Source organism: Zeugodacus cucurbitae, chromosome 5, assembly GCF_028554725.1.
Source record: "Zeugodacus cucurbitae isolate PBARC_wt_2022May chromosome 5, idZeuCucr1.2, whole genome shotgun sequence".
NCBI lineage: Eukaryota > Metazoa > Arthropoda > Insecta > Diptera > Tephritidae > Zeugodacus > Zeugodacus cucurbitae.
Window position 1 is genome coordinate 16,331,913 of NC_071670.1, and position 22,909 is coordinate 16,354,821.

General features: G+C 36.0%; 1 protein-coding gene across 1 annotated transcript in view; it reads left to right on the forward strand.

Annotated features, from left to right (window-relative positions):
• The window catches only part of LOC105217869 (dentin sialophosphoprotein-like), a 29,511-nt gene extending 8,287 nt beyond the window's left edge, over nt 1–21,224 (forward strand). The window contains exon 3 of the mRNA XM_054231310.1: nt 20,904–21,224. Coding sequence (XP_054087285.1) covers nt 20,904–20,945 — 42 coding nt within the window. The 3' untranslated portion in view covers nt 20,946–21,224. The remainder of the gene's footprint in view (nt 1–20,903) is intronic.
• Nucleotides 21,225–22,909: the final 1,685 nt, after the last annotated feature.

Genomic DNA, 22,909 nt, shown 5'->3' on the forward strand with positions numbered 1-22,909 from the left:
GAATGATTTACAGAAAGCAACTAGCTGCATACATACTTTAACCGTCCACAGTTAGTCCGTCTCTGAGCCTCATGTGAAAGATTAAAATGCTTCGACCATAACCTGCTCTTCAAAACTTGCGTAAATCCAGAGAGCAAATTGGAGATAGTTTAGCGATGCCTAAATGAGTCGTTTAAAAAAGATTTATTTAAACCAAAAATGTCCTACAAGGCATGCATGGATGTGCACTGTTGCGGCATGCTTACCATTTAACTTGCGACTCGCCAACACGTTGACGTTGTGTTGGAATTTATAGCTGCAAAAGTGCGCACCAGCATAACATTCTCACAGCAACAACACTTTCGCGCCATGTCCACACTCCAATACTTTAGTCTGCCCTTTGAACCCTCGAAATTGTTAGTGCAACTTGCATTTGCATTTCTATGAAAACCTCGCAGGCTTTTATATAGTGTGTAGATGTGCATACATATGTATTTATATGGGTGTTTGTGTGTGTGCGTTTGTAATTTTTATTGCACACTTGAGGGCGACACTTATTGTTAGGTGTACAAGCGCTGTCAAGATTTATTTATGGCATTTAGACGAAACGTTTTTCAATTGTTGTTGCACTGCGCTTAGAAAGCAATGATTAATGTTTAGTGGGCTGAAAAACATAAAATGAAATATAAAATTGGAATGTGCAAGCAGTTTAACGGATGTCGCATTGCATTTCAAGAAAGGGAGTATTTTGTGGAATTTTAGTGTAGATACATACAAAAACATTTAAGGCTTTAATGTGGATAACAGAGGAATTTAAACTTAATATAGTAAATAACAGTGCTCTCCTTCCTCTTTAATGCTATTCTCAGTTTCGGGTACTATCCAATTTCATGGAAAAAGTCGCAGATCATCATGATAGACAAACCAGGTAAAGACTTGACACAGTCGTCTTCATACAGACCAATATTTGAAAAGGTGTTACTATCAAAGATGTCTCCTTCCTCCATGAAAATAATGTAATACCAACGTACCAATTCGGTTTTCGTGCAAAACATGGCACTGAAGAACACGTAAATAGAATTACTAACGAAATCAGAAGGGCGTTCGAGTATAGAGAGTACTGTTCTGCTATATTTCTAGATGTGGCTCAGGCGTTCGATAAAGTGTGGCATGACGGGCTTTTATATAAGATTAAAAAAAGCTTGCCACTCGAAATGCATAAAACCTTGGAGTTTTATTTTAAAAATTGAAAGTTTACTGTCAAAGTAGGAGACTTCATATCTGAAGAACGACCAATAAGAGCTGGTGTACCGCAGGGCAGTCCAACAGCTAGTAATATTTTGACATAAACTTTTGCGGATGACACAGCTTTAGTGAGCCGAAACAAATGCCCAATTATAGCATCAAGAGTATTAGAAGAGCATTTGATTTTTGTCGAAGAATGGCTAGCCAACTGGCGTATAAATGTAAATGAACATGCCCGGTTGTTAAAATGAACAATATTTTAGTACCCCAAGCGACTGAAGTAACATATCTTGGTATTCACTTGGATAGAAGACTCACGTGGAGAAAACACATATCGAGCAAAATACTCTGCATGAAGATAAGAGCTGCAAACTTAAATTGGCTTCTAAACAAAAATTCAAAACTTAGCCTAGACAACAAAGTTCTGTTATTCAATGCAATCATAAAGCCGATTTGGATGTACGGCATTCAACTGTGGGGTACGACCTGTGCTACTAATATCGATATAATTCAGAGATTCCAATCAAAAATGCTTAGAACAATCACGTGTTCGCCATGGTACATGCGTAATGAAAATATCCATAAAGATCTTGGTATTCTCATGGTAAAGAAAGAAGTAGAGAACAGCAGAAACAAATATTTAGCCACTCCGAGATCACCCAAACCCATGGGCTAATGCTTTAGTACATTCTTGTGATCAATCACGTCTAAAAAGAAGAGATATTCCAGCACACTGAAGAGCAACGTTTCACAAAAACTACTCAATCACTTAGTTGAGCTTGTCTAGTTTTAATTAGAATTAAGATTTTATAACTTATTGTTAGGCTTCAAAGAGCAGATTCAATAAATAAACAAATATTGAAAAATAAAATATAGTAAGGTATAGTATAGTAAAAAATATAGTAAAGCCTACCTAAAAAAGTTAGTACAAATTGTGAAGTTTGAGGAATTTGCGCTCTGAAGACACTCTTAATATCACTTATAGACCTAGACTCCAAATTTTGTCGGTACGGGAGTCGGTTGAAAATGAGAACAATATTTATGTTTTTAGACTATCTCAGACCACTTCCAGTTAAAGAATCAAAACGTTTATCAATTCCTTCTTGGATTTAGGCAAATATATAAATAGTCACCTATCATATTCATTCACGAAGAACTCACTAGAAGTATATTTTGAAGATTATCAAAAATATAATGTCCATATTATTATATACCATTACTAGTTAGTAGATGTTTGAACAACTCAAGGTGAAAATTTAAAGAGATTGGCGGGTCAGAGTCTTGAAATTTCATAATTTCATAACCATGCTTATACTTTTCTAAATAAATCGCAGTATTCTTATTTAGACCAATTTTCGTCAAGCTGCCCTAGATCTTTTAGATCCCTCAAACGTTGCTTAAAATAGTGGGTTATAGAGGAACACCTCTGGTACTGGAACATCTGCAACAGTAAGCGGCAGAAAGCCGTATTTTCCACGGTTCGCAAAGTTCCAATTTAAAGAAAGTGGGTAGCTAGACTAGATTAGGTTATTGGACAGATCCCTATGACAAACCCCTTGTATAGCTTACCACATCAGCTAGGAATGAAAAAACTTTGAATTTTCATCCATTCGATCGAAATGTTAAATTGCGTCTAACTAGGAATTACTTGAAAGCACTATGGCTCTAATTATAGTTTAACCAACCAATGAAGTTGGCTAATAGCGAAACAGATTTATCTGGGACTGTTATAACAATATCAAAAATAACTTGATCTGTAGGCGAACTCTTTTCAAGAAAATCCCCATTGTAGAGGATATCTTCTTAGTTTGAGTTGTCATGTTCTTAGTTCAGAACCTGTCTTAGAATTCTCAAACTATAAAACAAAAGTACTCTCCTTATTACTGTTATATATTTCCGAAAGAAACTTTTCGACAAAAAAACTGTTTAAACTTAATTTTTGACTTTAAATTTCAAAGCAATATTTATCATAAAATGACCACATTCGAGTCTCTCATATACCAATGATAACATGTGGAGTTTAGAAGAGCTTTTGAAGGACTCAACTTGTATAAAAACGTGTTCGGCTTTAAAATTCGTATCTTATGTATACAAAAACGTAGAGGAAGACCAAAATAGGTCCACAAGAGAAAGTTTAATATAAGTTTCAGCTTGACATGGACGAAGTAGACCACTGTAGAAGACTCACATTTTCTCTGAAGACAAACGATTCTGATTTTCATTCTACTTTCTATACGTTGATCCTGTCAGCTATTAGTTTATATTATAACTTAAACATAAAACAGTTAAAAACTATAAACTTACGCCATTTAGAAACTGTACACTCGACCTTTCCTCCAACTCCTTAGAATTTGTTTACAAAAACTTGTCTGCACCAATGAAAAACAATAAATTATTAACAGCTGTAGCTCCGCATCATTTCACTTCCTCTCTTGCGCTGACCCTTTCTTGTTATTTGCTTTTGGCTATTTCTACTGCTTCTAGCGCTTTTTGCTGGCTTTACTAGCTCAATATTTGGTTGCCGATATTATTTGCAATTTGCCAAAAGGTTTTTGCAAGCGCATTTTTTCACGTATTTATGTATAAATTTGTATTTGCACCGAACTTTGCTGATTTCAAACGAAAAACGAAAACTTTATGTACACAAACAATCAATGGCATCAAAAGAGCAAGGAATGCGCTGAAAGCTAAAAGGAAAACATAAATAAATATCGAAGAAAAGTAAAGAAAAGCGCTAGCATGCACTGCTTTCCTCAGTTCTCGTCCACTTCCGTTGTACCGTTTACCAATACTGTTACGCCGTGATGTTGGCAGTTTTCTACAAACGTTAAACATTTCTGACCCGAAATTCTTACGTCTGCTACAGATTTTTGCATTATTTACAATTGTAGGTGTTGGTATGTATGTATGTAAATCTAGTTTTGTGTTGTGCAACCTTTTCTCGACGGCACTCCTTCAATTGCTGCCAATATTGCATCCGGTAAATTTTCTCACCATTTGACAAATAAATAAATTGAACAATAAATTTTACTAACAGTTTTTCGCACGTGAGCGAATGGTCAATATACGAGCGCACAGCATGTTGCTATGCCGATTGGAACTGCAGCGCATATAACCCTACTCTACATGTATACAGCTGAACAAGTGGAACAGTACACTTGAGCAACCGAAACGGTGTAGCTGTAAAAGTGTTTAGACTTTAGCGAGAGCGAAATAGATGGGAATTCTTAAACAATATTTATTGTGCTGTTGCCGGAATTGTTGTTGTGAAAAATTGGCAAAGTTATGCAAATTGCTAAATGTTTGCAGCGTAGACTATGCCACATTTTTATTATTTTTTTGCGCGTTGCCTGACACCACAAATTACTGTATTGTCATAAAACAGTGCTTTCCTCGCAGTGTGAGAGCATGTACATTTATTTTTTTCTGCAAAACAATAAGAAATGCGTTACACCTATCTAAAATCATAAAAATTAGAACTGGAGAGGCAGCGAGATAAATAATCGTAAATTCCAATCACTCGCGCTTTGCAATTGCTTTGGAGAATACTCAGGCATGAGTGCGTTTTGCTTGAGTGCTTTCTCCCTTCCGAAATGTAAAATATTTATATTTGTTGGGTTATATTGCCTATTTTTTGCATGCCTTGACGCGTTTGAGTAATAAATTTAAGAAGAGGCGCAAACTTAATAATGAAATCTAGAATAAGCTACTATAAATTCTTTATGAGTTTCAATATATACATATAAATACAGTGGGGGAGAGAGTGATGGCTCTAAATTTATTTTATACATCTATATTTTGAGCCATTGATGCTGGAAAACAATTTAAAAGATAAGCGTAGATAGAATTTACTGTAAACCCGTTTGTGATACTCTTTAAAGACTATGAAAAGTTAGGTTAGTTGCATTGTGAATCCTTCATAGATGCATACTTTTTAACATCAACAAATATTCCAACAAATTTGAACCGGAATATATCGTAGATATCACTTCAAAAAGAGAAATAAAGTCATATTCAGTGAGAGCAATGGCTTAGTGAAGAGTTTACTTTGTGATTCCTTCGGTCTAATTGCCTTGGCAACTTCTACGTGAAGTTCCATTAGCAATGAATTCAGTCATATACTTCTGTAGTAGAATTGCTAATTTTTTTAGTTATTAATATTCCATTAAATTTTAATCCGACCGTATAAATCCAGATTGCTTTAGTATATGCATCCGCCTCACATATCACATACCAGTGACTTTGATCAAGCACAATGCAGATCTAGCTGTGATCGCAAGACAAACGACTATGGTATATGACGACAAGTTCAGACAAAAATCCGTAAAGGCTATAAGGTTAGATCAGTGGTCATACTGAAAAGTTGGCATGCTAATAACTTTTTAGTCTGACCACTGAATACGTCCAAAATTATAGCATTCCTCAGTCTCCCCGACGGGACGTTGCTACCTGACAAGTTCAAAAGGTATGAGGCGCGTGATATATATATCTTTCTCTGCAATTTCTTTGATTGTGTAAGAAATTGTTTGTTATTTACCAGTCATATGTTCAATAGATCTATGAGGACTTAAAAGTTAGTAAGATGCTACCAGATAATGAGAGAGCCGATGAGGAGGAACGAATCGGACCACCATAACCGAAAATCTCACTCCAAAGTGAAGCTTTATGCTCAATGCTGAGCATAATCGTTCGAAACTCTATTGATGACAAATTGGCTGAAGAAATAAGTTCTAGGTGTTAATCACAAGTGTTCTCGTATCCATATGCATGTATATATTTATATATATATTGATAGATGTACAGTTCTTAATAATTCACTTCGGGCTACTGATCAAAAAAGGTTCGGAAAAACACATCAAGTTCATGCAGAATCTCGAAATGACTATCAGGTTTAAGAATTAGTGGGACAACTTTTGTATCAGAGTAGTGGAGCTGTACAAAAGTATGTACATCATTATTCAGTAAAAGAGTCGTTGCTATCTGACGAGCAAAAAGTATGAGGGACCTAGGCATACCTTAGCAGTATCTAATCTTATCATCCACAAATGTATGTAATTCTGATTTTCTTAATTTTTGCTTACCTCTTTATTTGGGAAACCATGAATTCAAAGCGTCTAAAAAACTGTCTGATATTGGTTTAAAATATATTATATCATTTGTCCTCTGATATTTAACGAAAACCCAAATATTTTCAATAAAGTTTTGGTCAGGACTGAGCGAAGAACTTGATTTCCTTCATTTAAAACTTTTGTTTGTGATGAAATGGAGCATTGTCCTGTTGTAAAATGTAGTAAATAGTTGGAAAAAGTAAATTAGTACCAAATCTCCAGAACTTAAGTAAGGAAAACTTCTCCAAAAAATCATCATGTCACCTCCGACTCTGTTTAGCGCCTAAACTGCATATTTCCTATTTTCACGTGGTAACTGCATAAAGCGTTTACTAAAGAAGACCTGGAACGAAAATTCAGGCTTATCTGTCCACACCAGGCTTTAGAATGCTATTTACAGGAAATGAGAGGCATAGCGGTTTTTTGGTTTCGGAAATATTGACCACTTTATGCTCAACGCAGGTATTTATGTTAACTTTTTTTAAGGTCCTGAACAGTGTGACATCATTGAGTATTCATGCGGTATGCTAATTCGATGGTGATGCAATATTAAGAGGACTAATTGTGGGATTTTGTATGACAGTTACTACTAACCTTCTGCATTATCCTTGAGTTATCACAGGTTTCTGTCCAGTTCTCTTTAAATTATCCTTGCAATATTTCGTCTTATTCTTTTTAATAACATTACAAACAGTATTCCATCAAATTCTTTACATTTTAACTAACTCCGAAGCCGAAACACCAGTCTTCGGCATTTTATTTACCCATTTTTATATTTTAAGGCTGAGTTAGGTTGTTATGAATGCAATAGAATCCAATTACTAATCTTGCTCAAACCAAATTCAAGGATAAAGGCTAAATCGCCGTGTGTAAATACTTTTGACTACTGCGAGTCTTCAGTTCATTTGCATATTTCTCGGCCATATTTCTAGCTATTCTATCCAAACTGACTTCATTCCCTCAATAATAGATCAAGGTTTACAACAACATAGCATTTTGTTACCTTGCGATAACAACAACAACGAACAAAAGCTTTTTCTGTGAAACTTGTAAAAAACGTCCGATGTGTAAATAATTTTGACTACCTCTGTATATTGTGATTCAATAAAAGGCGGGCAATAAATATTGCTCTGCTCTTTTCTCTACAATTAATTTGGTGTCGTAAGAACTTGTTAGTCAATATTTAGCGTAGTACCAGACATATGAGAGATCTCTTAGAACTTTAAATTAGATTAGTTGTCAGAAGGTAATGAGAGAACCGATGAGTGTTGAACGAATAGGAACACCGTTAGCGTAAATCTCACTTAGACTTTAAAAGGAGGCGAAAAATTAAGATTTTTTACAAATATGTACCTGTTCAGGCTACTATAGTGAGTAACAAAAACTGCTAGAATAAAATTCAGTTCTTTGTACAGAAGATTATATTATTCATACATTTCTCCATAACAGCTTCCGAGAAAATAAAAACGTCACCTCAAAAATTGCATTTTTCTTCTATTGTCCTGTCCGCTTTTATTATTTTACGTTTATTTGTGCGTTATTGCGCATTTCGCTTTCAATTTTTCATTATTTTGTGGCGAAAGTATAATAACAGTAAACACTAAATGAGTGTAAAATGAATTCCCAACGGCACAGCTATGACAACCCAAACAACTCCATTCATACCACAATCGTCATAAAATTTATTATTCACTTGTTGGGCTGACAAAAGCTTCACTTCGACGTCATCTACGCCTCTAAACAAGTAGCTCATTTCCATAGCGAATAAATTTTTTATTGCATCTTGTAAAAGGTTTACACAACAGTTGTGTGAATTATTTATGCTAATCGTAAATAAAAACCGAAAAGTTTCGGTGCTACAAATCTTTATTGTTGCGTCAACGTTTGGAGTGTGAGTTTTTTATGATGTAGACGACGTACGTTTGATAGCAGATACTGACTCACTCCATTGATTCGTCGATTTGAACTGTTCATAACAGTTGACGTAAGACGTCCATCCATTGTTCTAAGACTCTGATCGAAAATTGGAACTCTGTTCAGAGTGAAAGGCATCTTCATCTTTAAATAAGATGTTAGCTCGTCAGGATTTTGATGCTATGACTATTATATTATTGATATTTATTTAGTTGCTAAACTTAGTAGGTCATTGAAATGTCAAGTCCTTTCTCCATAAACAAAACTAACACTATAAAATATTTTCTTTTTACACGGCCTAGGATTGAAGTCTTGTGGAAACTACATCTAGGAAACGTCTTCCGTACTCTTCAGTTTTCAAAGTATCCAATGACTAATATTCCGTTGTGATGGTGAGGTGAAAGTAATGGAGAACTCGACATTAGGAATCAGCTTGGAGAAACTCTTTGAATGATCGGGAGAGCTTTCGAGTAATATGAACTTTAACACTGTATGGACTGCAGGGAGTGCTATGACTGGTTCGTGTAGGAGTTATTATTTAAACTATTCAGTTCGAAAGGTAACCATAGAATCTGGAGATGAGGAGGACTTACATACCAACCTTTGGCATTACTTAAATGTCGCTGTACGAATTCTACTTATTATATAAGAAGTAACTCCTGTTAGTCTCTTCAGCGTGGTGGATCACTTATCGACACGCGGAATTACTAACGACACCAAAATCGCTTCAGATTTGATTTTCGAACCAATCAAGGTGTTCTTTTCCATTGGCTTTGAGTGACTCAACCTAATACAAATGCTTTCCATGCCTAAAAGCTTTTACGCTAAGTTAAACAGTTTCTCTTTAATTACTTTCTAAATGCTTACTGCACTTATCAGTTAATTTAATTACTTTATGAGCCCACGTTCTTCAAGACGATTACGACCGCTTACATACGATTTGTGGCAAAATAAAAACCCCACAAAGGCACATAGCAATACACTTATTAGTCATATTTTATATTGAATTTCGCTTTCACCATAATTGCTTCGCCTCACGAAATCTCAATAATTGTATGCCAATAACAATTACAAAAGTTTTCTCATTACATTTGCGACGATGCCGGCAGCTGCCATAGCAAACTTCTTAAAACGAAATTAATCCCATTCAAAGAATTTGTGGAAAAAAGTTATTACATAATACGTATAATCATGTGTATCGTCGCTCATATGGTGGGGACATAAAGAAAACTTTGAGATATGTCTTATATGCTTACATCACACTTCGTAAAAAGTTTGATTCATGCGAGTGTGAGCATGAGTGAGAGTAGGGAGGCATGTAGACATAATAATGTCTTCGATAAACGACCAAGATTTATTTTTCTCCCACTCAGCTGACAGTGTAGCTCACGGTATTATGAAGATGGTTGGATAAATTGTGGAATTTTGATTTGATAAAGACAAGTAACAGAGAAGAAGTTCTTATTGGATTCCTATAAGTGGTAGTTTAATAAGGTATATTATGACATATTTTCAAATGTCGAATGCGAGAGTACCAACGACAGACAGAATTATTGCCTGGAGTAATAGATCGTACTGGCAAAAGGGTTAATAAATTTCCTGATTGTATAGGTTTTTGCTTAACGCGAATTCATGCGGTCAAAAAGTATTTTTCGGTGTGCCTTATTGCTTTCCGAAGTAGTTCTGAATTTCATAGTTAAACACATCCTGATTTAAATTAGTTTCAATGAAATGTTTTGGGTCCGTATTCGAACCTACCAAAATGTTTCGAAATTAGTAAAGTTTAATCGAAGTAGTACACCACTTTTCATAGTTCAAGGATATGTTATAATGGGTTCATATCATATCTGCGGCTGAGTCCACATCAGGCTATTAAGGCTACTGAACTGGCACGAATTAAGGATAGTATAGGAAGTAGTATGATTAAGTATTCTCCGTATTTATCGTATTTTTCGTCGAAGATTAACCACTTGCCAGGTTATGGCAAACTATAAAATACCCCCATTATAAACTATTTGGTACCACTATACGGCTGTTCGTTATATATATACTCATATTTGTTTCAAAAATAGATCAGAATTCATCAACATATCTGACGAGATACGACTGTTTTGAGATAAAAATCGGTGTTGGCTCAGGTATTTACCCAGTCGGCACTTTAATCCACGACCACTGATGGCGACCTCCACAGATTTACCAACATCAAGTTTCTTTACATTTTATCATCAACTTAGCCTGATCTTTATACTTTTACAGATCTCGTTATGTTCATTTGGCAATAAAACTTTGATTTTTTTAAGGAATGAAATTCGCTTACGAGTTTCCCTTTTAAATTGCATACATTCATCCATGCTGTCAACTACGGTCTGTCGATTCAAAACAAAATTAAATTGTGGATCGAAATCAGCCTGGCCATACGTAGCAATCTCCCACAGAACTTCGGTTTAGGCAAGTCAACGAAACCTTCTTGGAGACTTAAATTTAATAAGTAGTATAATCGAAGTTTTTTCGCTTTTAGCCCTGGCTAATTTCTAGGGCTTTAGTAACTGCCAACTTAAAGCTTATTGCCTCGTCCCGTATAGCCCGAGGCAAAAGTATGCACTAGTTGAAAAAACTCGTTTAGTCTTTCCCAAATGCAATCACACCAAGTACTCCAAAGGGCTGCTGAGGTGTCTCTTTCAAACTATTTAAGATATACTCGTACTCATATAAGTATATATTATGTCTTCACATTCTTGTCTTTCGTCCTGTACACTACTTCCCCCGTCACCCTCACCACAGTCTTCTCCAGTTACGCTCAAGTGTCATCAATACACTGATGTTGCAGCAACTCTGGTAGAATCACGTCCGCTGACAATGTAAATTGAAGCAAATGCGTGAGTGCGCGTGCCAACACTGAGAAATGCATATCCTGCAGCGACAGGATACTACAATTCAACGATAGTGGTGCTGAGCGTAAGCTGCTACTCGAAGATTAATAAGTATGCGACAGATGCTGAGGAACGTTGCCGCTATTGTTGTTGTCGCTGGCTCGACGGTGGCATTATTCAGAGTGACTGTCACTTTTGTTGTAGTTGTTAGTTGTTTTTGTTGTTACGTGCATATCAAAGCTATCGCAGATTGCCGAGCATTTAATGTGCTTCTTCAAAGTAAACGACAGCGCATGGCAAAGGACTCACAGGATACACTGTAATGTCTGACAAAGGATTATAAGCAGCGTTTTTGGTGAAGTTGTGCAGCGGTACGAGGGGGGAAGTGAGTGTGGCTGGCGCTACGTTTTATACTAAATAGGAGTTCATAAGTAGAAACAAAGTATTTTGAAAAGGAAGCCAATCAATTCTAATTTGTGTTTATTAAAGTAAAATGTTGAGGAAAGCATAAGGAGGGACGAGGAGAGCCAAAGAGGATAAACTCAGCGAACTGCAGTAATTAAATATTTTTATTAAGCTGCTAATTTTATGCAGAAAGATGAGTTCATTCAGTTAAAGAGTCGTTTATGAGGAAGGTTGGGTAACTTTTATAATTAGTACGAAGCTATACTCTCAGTAAAGTGTTGAAATCGGCTCAGATCTGGCAGCTCCATAGTTTGCCTAAAAGTTTAAGAATATGCTGGACCTTAAGTCAGATTGTGGTATTTTCTATCAAGCACGAGCTTGAGTTAACTCGGCGCATCACAAAGATCCAGTGCCGAACTTCAATAACAGGAGCCTCTATATATTAGGTTCGCAAATATCCCTTCCGCTTTGCTCTTTATTCAATGCTTTATATATGTGTTACAGTGATCGGATTTAGTTCAAATATGCGCCATTTCATTCGATAATCTGTTTCCATCTAGATGGCAACTTCATAATACCCCCCTCGTAGAAGCCCCCTCCTTATTTATGAATAACACGAACAGCTACTTTTCATAAGCTTCTTTTAAGTTCAACTTTACACCACCAAGAGCGTTCCTCATTGAATAGTTGGTAATCACTTGGCGCTATGTCCGGGCTATATGGTGGATGCGATGAAACCTGCCATCCGAGCTCCCGTAGCTTCTGACGAGTCATCAACGAAGTGTGTGGTCTGGCGTTGTCATGGTTGAACACAACACCATTCCTGTTGGCCAATTCTGGACGCTTCTGGTCGATTGCCTGCTTTAAACGGCCCAGTTGTTCGCAGTAGATGGTAGAATTAAGCGTCTGGCCAAATGGGAGCAGCTCATAGTGGATGATTTCCTTCCAATTCCACCAAACACACAGAAAAACCTTCCTGTTCGTCAATCAAGCCGTGGTCACTGTTTGGGTCGATTCACAGATATCGCAGGCGTTGATTAGATCCAGAAGGTTTTTTTGCGTCAAATCATGCGGAAGCTAATCATCAAGTTTTTGTGTGTATCCAGCCCTCTGCAGATGGTTTAAAATGGTTTGGTGACTAACTCCCATCTCCTGGGCGAAGTAACGAGATGCCACATGCCGGTCTAGCTCGATGTTTTCCATGATTTGATCGGTATTCGTCTTCACAGGTCTTCCGTCGGCTATGATTCTTCCAAATATCGGCCCTTAAAACAAATGAGGATTTTAGACGGCATTTTTGTAACATTACATTTTAAATGATATCTTTGGATTTTACTTAATTACAAGTATAACAGAGAAATAGCGTTCTTCATATATTATAGCCATGAGTCTCTATGCTAATAGGGGTCAAACTCCGAAATTCTGCCGATGGGTGGCACATTTATCGCTTAATTTCACTTATCAAAGTACTTGTAGGCTTTCTTTAGTGAGAGCTACCTTGGCTAGAGCTATCTTTGCAGCTTGCTAAATATTTGTGTAATAAATTTAATGGACCGTCAGTATTATTATAATTTAAATATAATATGTTAAATGTAAAATTACTTGCAAAAACCCGTCATCAAAATAGAAACTAATTCTATTCCACTTCTTATTGCATTTTTGCCACCAAATCACTTCTATGTCGTTGTAATATGAAAGCTCAATCACCACACATTAATTGCACAATTCACTTGTGCTAAATTAAAACTTATTTAATTGTGGGAAAAAGTAACTTTTTGACTCTAATTTTGAGGACAAATTTCCCGTTGGTAAAAATAATTAATTTTCACTTAGTTTGACAGTAAAGTATTATATAAACTAATATAATAATCTGTGCTGAAGCCAAAACTTACGCGTTTACTCACATAAAAGCTCTACTATTACATACACATACAGTTATGAGAGCACGAGAGTCTGTGCTTAGTGGATGGTAACTACAAATTTTTGATGAATAATTTCTGGCCGCTTCACTTTGTTGTTGAACTTTGATCGCTGGCTTTAGTTGTATGGTACGTATAATAATGGTTCACACTGTATGCATGAGTTCATATGAGTGTGCAATATATGTATGTACAACACTCTGACCGCAATTTAATTAAGTTATAATGACAACCACAAATTGTGGTGCTTAGGAGTCACTCAAAAAGAAGAGCTACAACAAAAATATAAAGTATGTTTGGATATACATATTAATGCATGTCTATAAAAATACGTCCCTGGATATTTATTTGTATATTAGTAGAATGTCACTTATCCGATATCTTAATCAAAGGAACTAAAAGGTCAGTTGAAAAGAAGTCTTGTAGGTGCCTGCAAAGTTAGAAATCGATAGAGAGAGTTGGATGTAAACAGATTCTAATAAAAATTATGCTTGGGTGACGCTAATTTTGTCTCCTCAAAATTTCGCATGTAAGTATATTTAATCTCAGTTATTACAGCTGACATACCTCTCCAGCAATTCAGTAGCAAGTTGAAGCCTGTGAGCAAGACCTTGAAATATTAATTTTCGAAAGTTTTCAAAGAGTACGGAAACAAAGGTATGAAAATCTTTGCGAAGAAGACGAAGTTTTTGATTGTCCGAATCGTGGTCGTTGAAATCGATTAAGCTCTCTCAAACAGCTACTTGTGTAATATTATTCTAAAAGTATTGACATTTCACATGGGTTTTCATGAAGAACATTCCTTTCTGTACTTTTCAAATTCCAATTATTAGGAAAAACTGTGATCGCGATCATATAACATTAAGATTTTGATATCAGATATGATATCCGACTGACATTTCCCTTAAATGTGCTTATTTAACCAGGGTTTCTAGTTCAGTTTTTTGTTTAAGTTAATAGATCATCTAAATATTCTAGCACCTCACTATGGTTCTCAGAACAAATCTCTTATAATCTTATTAGGAGACAAATATATTCTATGACTCGCTATTTATGGGTCTTTTGTTGAACAGAAAACAGACGTGGATGTAATGTCAAGTACAGCAGTAAGCGACTCAGCTCAAAACACGAGTACAAAAACACGAGTGATTAAAAATAAAAAGTAAAGTAATTTGAATCATTTTTGGTTGGTTGGTTTAAATGGGAGCTTAAGAGCCTGATCGCACGCCTGACCTGCAGTTCATGAGTCAACATTAGTTCCCATGTGTTCAATTATTTATCTTAAAGAAGTGGCCCCTTGGAAAGTTGGCTTCGAAAGCTTTCTAATTTTTGGGGTCTCAGAGTAAAGTTGACAGCAGAGTAGGTTATAACAATAAAATTTCCATAGGCTGTAGAAGCGATGCAAAGAGAATGTTCTCTCATACATACATACATCTTCGGTGTCCAGTCAGAATTTCAGCAACATAAGTATAATAATATAGCTGAAAAATATATATTTCCGAGTTCCCTGAAGAGAGCTTTAATACTAAGCATTAAAAAAATATATAATATAAAAACCGCCATTAACATTAATACTTGATGAATAAAACCACCAGTTGAACAACATCGGTCTTGCTGACTAACAAAGGGACGTGTAAAACAAAGTGGAGCAGAGAGGGAGCTTTGGGTAAGCTGATAAGACGAAAGTTCGCGCGGCGACTGCTGCATATATCAAAATGTGGCTGACACGTGTCAGACAGCGCCAGCGAAATGCTCAGCCGAAGCAACAACAATAATGACAGCGTTGCAACATGCAGCCAAGCAACGACTTTGAGAATTGTTGAAAAATCACCGCAAAATTCCATGGCAGTTGATGTTGCAAAAAAAAAAAATAATAACATGAACAAGTAAATCAGTTATGCAAATTCCAGCCTCCTCCCCGACCACCGCAACTTTCCGCATATATCTAGGGTATGTTGCTGTGCTTTTGTCTGTGTGTTTCTTTTAAATATATACTTTTCACTCTTCTCGCTCGTTTTCCCGCAGTTTATCATATATATTTGTTATCTTTTCGCTGTATGCAAGTGAAAGTCTGCAAAAAACTTTGCTGTAAGCAGACATCAATAAGCTCAAAAGTATGTTACACTTTGCGAAAGTGAACAAAAAAACGAAGTGCGCATAGTCTGGAAATGTGAGAAAGCACTTGAAATTTTCACAATTTAAATTCCATTGAAGAGATATGTAATACCGGCAAGAAATCAATATGCATTTGCATATACACATACATATATAAACATATTAATGCAATAATATTAAATTTTTCATTTCTTTTTCGCTGGCAGAGACGTTCGAGTTTTATTAAAGCGCAGGCATTTGAGTAATCGATTTTCGGCTTATATTAAACTGAATTCAATAGAAATAATATAAGATATAACAACATGTAAAAACCACTTTATCTTTCGTAAGACACTATAGGATACGGGTCGCCATGGGACCATATGGATTCATATCGATTATTTTCAATAAGAGCGCTAAATTTTAAATAAAACAAAAACATTTTGGGATATCAATGGAATTCTTTATTTTTGCAAAAGTATATTCGATGCCATTATGTATGGAACTCGATTTCTTTTGCATGGGGCCATGAAGTCCAGACGCTGAAACCATTTTTCGACGGGTTTCAAGCATAAATCGGCCTATACGCTGTCATTTCACGGTCGATATTCGTACGAAGTTCATCAATAGTCGCTGGCTTGTTGGCGTAGCCCCACAGAAACTAGTCTAACGGCGTCGAATTGCATGACCGAGGCGGCCAAGTGACTGGACCATTTCGTGGGATAACACATTCACTAAACATGGTTTTCAATAAATCAATTGTAACATGCGGTGTGTGGCTTGTGGCGCCGTCCTGTTGTAACCACATATTGTCCAAGTCCATATCATCCAATTCGTGACAAAAATATTCGGTTACCATAGAGCGGTAGCGATTTCCATTCACAGTAACGTGCCAGATTTGATCATCACGGAAGAAGTACGACCCAATGACGCCGCCGGTGATGGTGACTAATGAAGTACGTGTAGATTGCTGCCTGACCAATAACGCATTTCATATTTGGTTATGGACGTAACCATTCAGCTAGAAATGAGCCTCATCGCAACGTAGCACGTAGCGCTCTTAAAGTTGAGGCCACTGACTCCGAATTTGGGTGGTAAATTTGAATCATTTCGACTCGTTGTTTCATCGTATATCTTTCCATGATGAAATGGCAAACTTTGCTGAAAAATAGGAATCGATGTCCCTATCGGTCTACTTTTGTAGCTTTTTGTTTTTCACTCTATCTCCCATCAGCTCATTTCGAGTATGAAAATATAACGTCATACTAGCGGGTAATGCCAAATATTGGAAAATAAAAAATATACGCGTTTTAAACATTCAGCTTTCTCATTTCCAAACAAGAGGGCTTTCAAAGCCATATCCACCTGATACATCCACATTTTATTCTTAGAATATTCTATTTTGAAATGTTGCATACAAAATTTCTTATTTTAAGCTGATACAAACTGATTTTTGACTGAAAATCTAAATTATGTATGCGTCGATTTCAAGTGAGGTTCAAGAAATGGATGAATAAAAGCTGAGAGAAATCTGTAAAATAAACGATTGTGATTAAAGATGGAAGTATTGTTTTTTTTTTTGAGTACCTTTATAAAAAAATATTAAGCAATTAATGGACATACCCTTAAAGAAATGTATAAGGCACCACAAGTAAATAACTCGATTTGGATAAATCTCGAATTACGAACATATACATATATTTCGAAAGTTTCATTAATATATTTGTATATGTATTTAATATTCTAACCAACTACTTAGTTAATCATTTAAACTAAATTACAGATATATTCAACCCATTTACATCCACTAACACGCACATTCGCTAACATAGTACTGGGGGGAACCCCTCAATAAGTACCTGCTGATGCCAAAAATATTTGCGTTTTTGTATAAATTACACACACACTTAACAATGCACAGCTGCGTTCGCTTTTTATCAAACTCATTTGCACCTCATTTAGCCACTCGATTACCCACCCACATTACCCTTCACCTTCTCCTCAACAGTCGGTTGTGCTGTAGAAAGGCATGTTCGGTAATTGTTTTTGCATTCTCTCTGCCTCAACACTTTTCGTTTGTTTTCGAAAGTAAGTAACTTTCTTCTTCCGTTTCTTCATATTTTCTTCAATCTTCTTCTTCCTGTGACTCCTTAATCATATTTCATATTTAATTGCCTGCGAAGCGAAAATATTGCAGCGATATTTTCATTTCTTCCAAATTACACCACGTGTATTGGCCACACGAAATATTCCGTTACTCGCTGCCACAATTGCAGACAGCTGCTGCAAGGAGATGTTATTGCAGTTGTTGTTTGACGCTGACGAAATAAATTGTTGGCATTAATAAAATTAGCTTAAATATTTACAAGCGTTGTTGTTGCTGGTGTTTGTGCTCTTTTGTTGAGGGGAGACAAAGGAGTAGTGTTCTTCTGCGAACAAGAAAATATGGGTGGAGTACATAAAGAAAAATAAATTTTCACTTTACTCAAAAGTTTGTCGTTGAAACTGCTCAGCTTCACTTACGCCGCGACTCATTTAAGTATTCTCAGTGAAAAAGTTGAAGACAGTATGTGAGAAGCGACAAAAAATGTGTACCTGTAATACATCTATATCTATATTTTGATTAATTAATCTACAACTAAAGAAAATGAAATAGATCAGCTTATTCAAGAACCCAAGAGATATAAATATAAATTCATAATCATTAACTATTTTCCACATTTTTAGAAGAGAGATACGTTACGGCAGAATAAAGGTGTTGCCTCATGCTTCTCACAAGTCAGGCTATTCATGAACCGATCTCTATGTCAATATCCCACAGGTTAATTTAGTCAAAAGTCGAAGAAGATAAACACAGTGACCGATGTTATGAATGCAGCTTTGAAGGGGAGAGAGAATAAGACAAAACGTATTCCAAGAAAAGAGAGGAAATAGAGGATTTGGAAATACGAAGGCCTAAGTATTTTAGTTCTTTGATTTTAATACTGATGCCGATTAAACATAAGAAGAATCAAATTCGCAACAAAGTTGCTAAGAGAGTATAATAGTTTTGTTCACATTACGGTTGTTTGTAACACCCAAAACTAAACGAGTTAGATATAGGGTTATATCTACCTGTGATCAGGGTGAAGAGTGGAGTTCAAATCCGGATGTCTCGGCCCGTCTGTGCAAGCTGTAACTTGAGTAAAAATTAAGATTTCGAAGATGTGCAAAATCGGACCACGCCCACAAAATGGCGAAAACCGAAAACATAAAGTGGCATACTAAGCCATAAATTAAGCTATTGCTAAAATTTGGTATGAAGGATCGCACTATGAATGGGCATATGTGGAGGTAATTTTTTTGGGGAAGTGGGCGTGGTCCCTCCTCGTACTAAGTTTTTTGTACATATCTTGTAAACTACCAAAGCTGTATCAAGGAAACTTTCTATAGGCGTTTATTTTAGGTACTACCTTATACAGTCCATGGAGGAAATCGGATTGTAACCACGCCCACCTCCATACAAAGGTTATGTTGAAAACTTCTAAAAGTGCTTTAAATCAGATAGTAAAAACACCAGAAACCTTAAATTTCATTATAAAGGTGGTACAAAAGAACTGCACTCAAAATGGTTTACAAAATTTTAAATGGGCGTGGTTCCTCTCACTTATGGGTCAAAAACCAAATCTCCGAAATTATTCGAACAATTTCAATGAAATTCGGTTCATAATATCTTCCTAGCTTCCGTATGATATGTTGTGAAAATAGTTCAAATAGTAAAATTGAAGTCGATCTGAATCGTTTACTTTACAATATATAAAGTAAGCACTAGTGAAGATATGGAAACAGAACTTTGGAAACATACTGCATTTAAAGAGTGGCATCGCCCTTTTAAAAAACGCCGAAATCGGTCCATAAGTTTTCAAGACCCTATATATCGAATATGAGGACCTCAGTGCTTCTAACAATTTTTTTTACCGAAAATACAGTTAAGTCTCTCTGATATTTTGAAGAAATATGTCTCCGTGCCAAAAATGGGGTCATACCTTCTCCTAGCTCCCATACACCTAATATTAGGGTTTCTTTCAATGGACTTTATACCACATATACTTATGCCGAATATGTGAGTCAAATTGTTTGTTATATAATAAAATTAAATAAATAAATTGCGAGAGAATAAAATGTTCGGTGACACCCGAACTAAGCCCTTCCTTACTTGTTTTAAATATTGGTTTTATTTCAATATACAATGTTGAACCTCCAAATATAGTTTAGACACTTGGAAAACGTCCAAAACTCCTATCCCTTTATAACACTATGTATCTATGAAATCCATAAAAAGGGAGACCCCACAATCTGCGCCAATTACCGTGATATAAGTATCCTCAATATCGCATATAAGGTCCAGTCGAGCGTACTGTGTATCAACGAACTGATTGGACTTTAATGTGGGGCTTTAGACCTTAAAAATCCACCATGGGTGAGATAATCACCATGCGCCAAATAGCGACTTAAATTATCTGATATTCATGTAAATATTTGAAATAAATATGCTATTTCAAAGGCTCTTTAAATGTCAAGTAATAGGTTTAGTTGGTTCTTGGTTTTACGTGTATGGATACAGAGCAATCGAAGAATGTTCCCGTAGAAATTATACAGGTGGTCGAAGTTTAAATATTTTATGTATGGTCTAGAGAAACTAGTATTATATATGTAATGTAGTAGGATGAGTGGTAAGGCGATATTGTGAGAAGATGTAGTGAACAATCATCAAGGAATGAATACAGTAGTATAGTTGGTAATTATGTGGCTTAAGAGACCTCTTTGTGTGTATATTTATTTTGAGATTTTGAACCACTACACCTCTTCTTACTCGTTACGAAATTTGGTATGAGTAAGGTGAGTTTTTTTACAAGGAAACAAAATAAATTTCATGGTTTGTAAGGGTTAAAATTATTTCAATAAATTCGGAATTTCTTCCTAACTTTCAATTTTTTTTTTTAAATTTAGTTTTCTGTTTTTACTATTTTTAATGCATTACAATTTCAACCCGCTCTTATTATTGCCATTGTTATTCAATTTCATTAAAATACGTTTTATTTTAATTTTCCAATCACGTTGCAATCGTCAATTAAATATTTGTAGTAAAACAAATAATAAAAGCCAAACAATTCATCAACACAGCCGCCGCGCAATTTTTAATTATTTATTTTCACCAACCGCACCCCCGGTTGGGTGTGGCCAATAAGCCAACTGTCAATTTGACAGCAGCAACACATTCCACTTTTGTTCTTGTTCTTGTTTTGCACATACACCCGGCATTAATGCGCCGAAATAATTCATATAAAAGTCACATAAAGCAAATAAGTTTATTTGTCTGACAATTGCAGGTCGCACGCAGCAGCAACAAACATGAGCTCAACATGTGGTGAGGGTGGACCGAGCGGCTGACCCGGCTCACAAAAAGGTTGCACATAATTAAGGTATATATGAGTACATGCGTAGCTATAAAGAGCAGTAATGTGGGCTTCAAAAGAAATATAATAATCAGCAGAAACGGCAACAACAACAAGTGAAAAACAACGCAGTCACTTATCTATCAACAAAGTCAGTCGTGCGTGTGTACCCGGCTATAGACGTAGAGAATACATAATGAGTTGTTATTTGTTGGGCTCATATATTACTGCTACTTTTTAAGTTAAGTTTCGTTTTAATAAAAGAAATTTTGGAAAAATAATTCCAAAAAAAAAATTTGGGACTTTTTGAGAAATTAATTGAAATCACTCACAGCCGTACAAATCAATTGAAAGCCGGCAAAGAGATGCCTCAAATATAGTTGAGTGAATATATAGGATTACAATATATGTATGTATGTATGGTTGAAACTTAATATTCACGATGGAGTTTAGTATTCCTTTTGATTACAAATATTGACCCGACGAAACTTCCGTTGGCGTTTAATGGTATATTAGAGATTTAAACAGAAGTGTAGTGAAGATATGTATTCTACTTGGTTCCATGACCCAAGCTGTTATTTTGATATCCTCACGACAGTCTATGGTAACACTCAGTCTGTTTCAATCCTAAAAAAGCCTATCATAAAATCTTTTAACACAATCAATTCAAATCCACTTGAGGACGTGGAAAATTGATATTACTTTTTATTTCGTGAAGAATTCTGCAAAATGCATACCTAAGACTTCATAAATATACCATAATTTTGCCACTCCTAAAACAGAAATTTGTTTCTTACTTAATATAACCTCTTTATTTTATTATGTTTTGAATTTTATTGATAAAATACTCTCTAGACTATGGAGGATGTGGCTAAGTGTAGCAGTTCACGCAAGTGAGGAAAGTTTCTGACTGCCATCCTTTGGGAAGCCCGCAGACAATTGTATGGACGCGAGCTAACGTGAGAAGGCGCTCCGCGGTTGTGCGTATGGTTTGGAACCACCACATTAAAAAAAACCTCCTAGAACCCCGGATGAGAATCCGAACTTTTGAAGATGACCCCAGCAAACGTTTTAAGGATCACGATTTGTAGGCATGCAGCTGGAATGTCCGGACCCTTAATTGGGAAGGTGCCTCTGCTCAGCTTGTTAACGTCCTCGTAAAACTAAAGGCAGACATCGCCGCCATCCAAGAAGTACGATTGTCGGGACAAGGATGGAGAAATGTGGGTCCTTGTGAAAGCGAAGTTCTTCAACATATGCCTGGTTTACGCCCACGCCCCGACTGAAGATGAAGGCGCTGTGACCAAAGATGCATACCTCAAGTATTCACGACATGCGTGCGTTCCGAGGACTAAATATCAACTCTGCAATTCTCCTTAAACAATCTCTTACATGTATCTACCTAGCGAAACATCTAATTCCCATTGCTGTTATTGTTGCTTTACAACGTGAATATTCGATTTACACTTTAGTTGTTGCGCTTAAATCGAGTTTAATTTGCCAGTCTCCCACTCTTCACTCGCTATTTCTAGTTTTAATTATTTCCAATGTTGTTGCTGTTGTTGTTTTAATGCCATTGTGCTCTGTTGCGAAACATCAAAAACACAATCGAAATGTAATTATGCGCTAAAGCACAGCAGGTGGTCCACAACTCGCATATAAATTTGCCAAAATTTCAAGTGGTTGTTGCATACTTCTAGGCGGTGTGACGTATGTAACACTCGCTAAGCGCTATTGTCTGCTGTTTGCCTTGTGTTTTCAGTTTGTATATGTGTGTGTGCGTGTGTAGGCGTGTCTGCTGCAATTATGCATAGACTTTACTTTGTTGTAAAGGTAAACTCACTTTGGCATTAATTAAAAATAATTTGATTAAACGCAGATTTTCATTTAGCAGACGGCGAAATTTTGAACTGGTAAGGGGTTATTGTCGAAATAGAGTA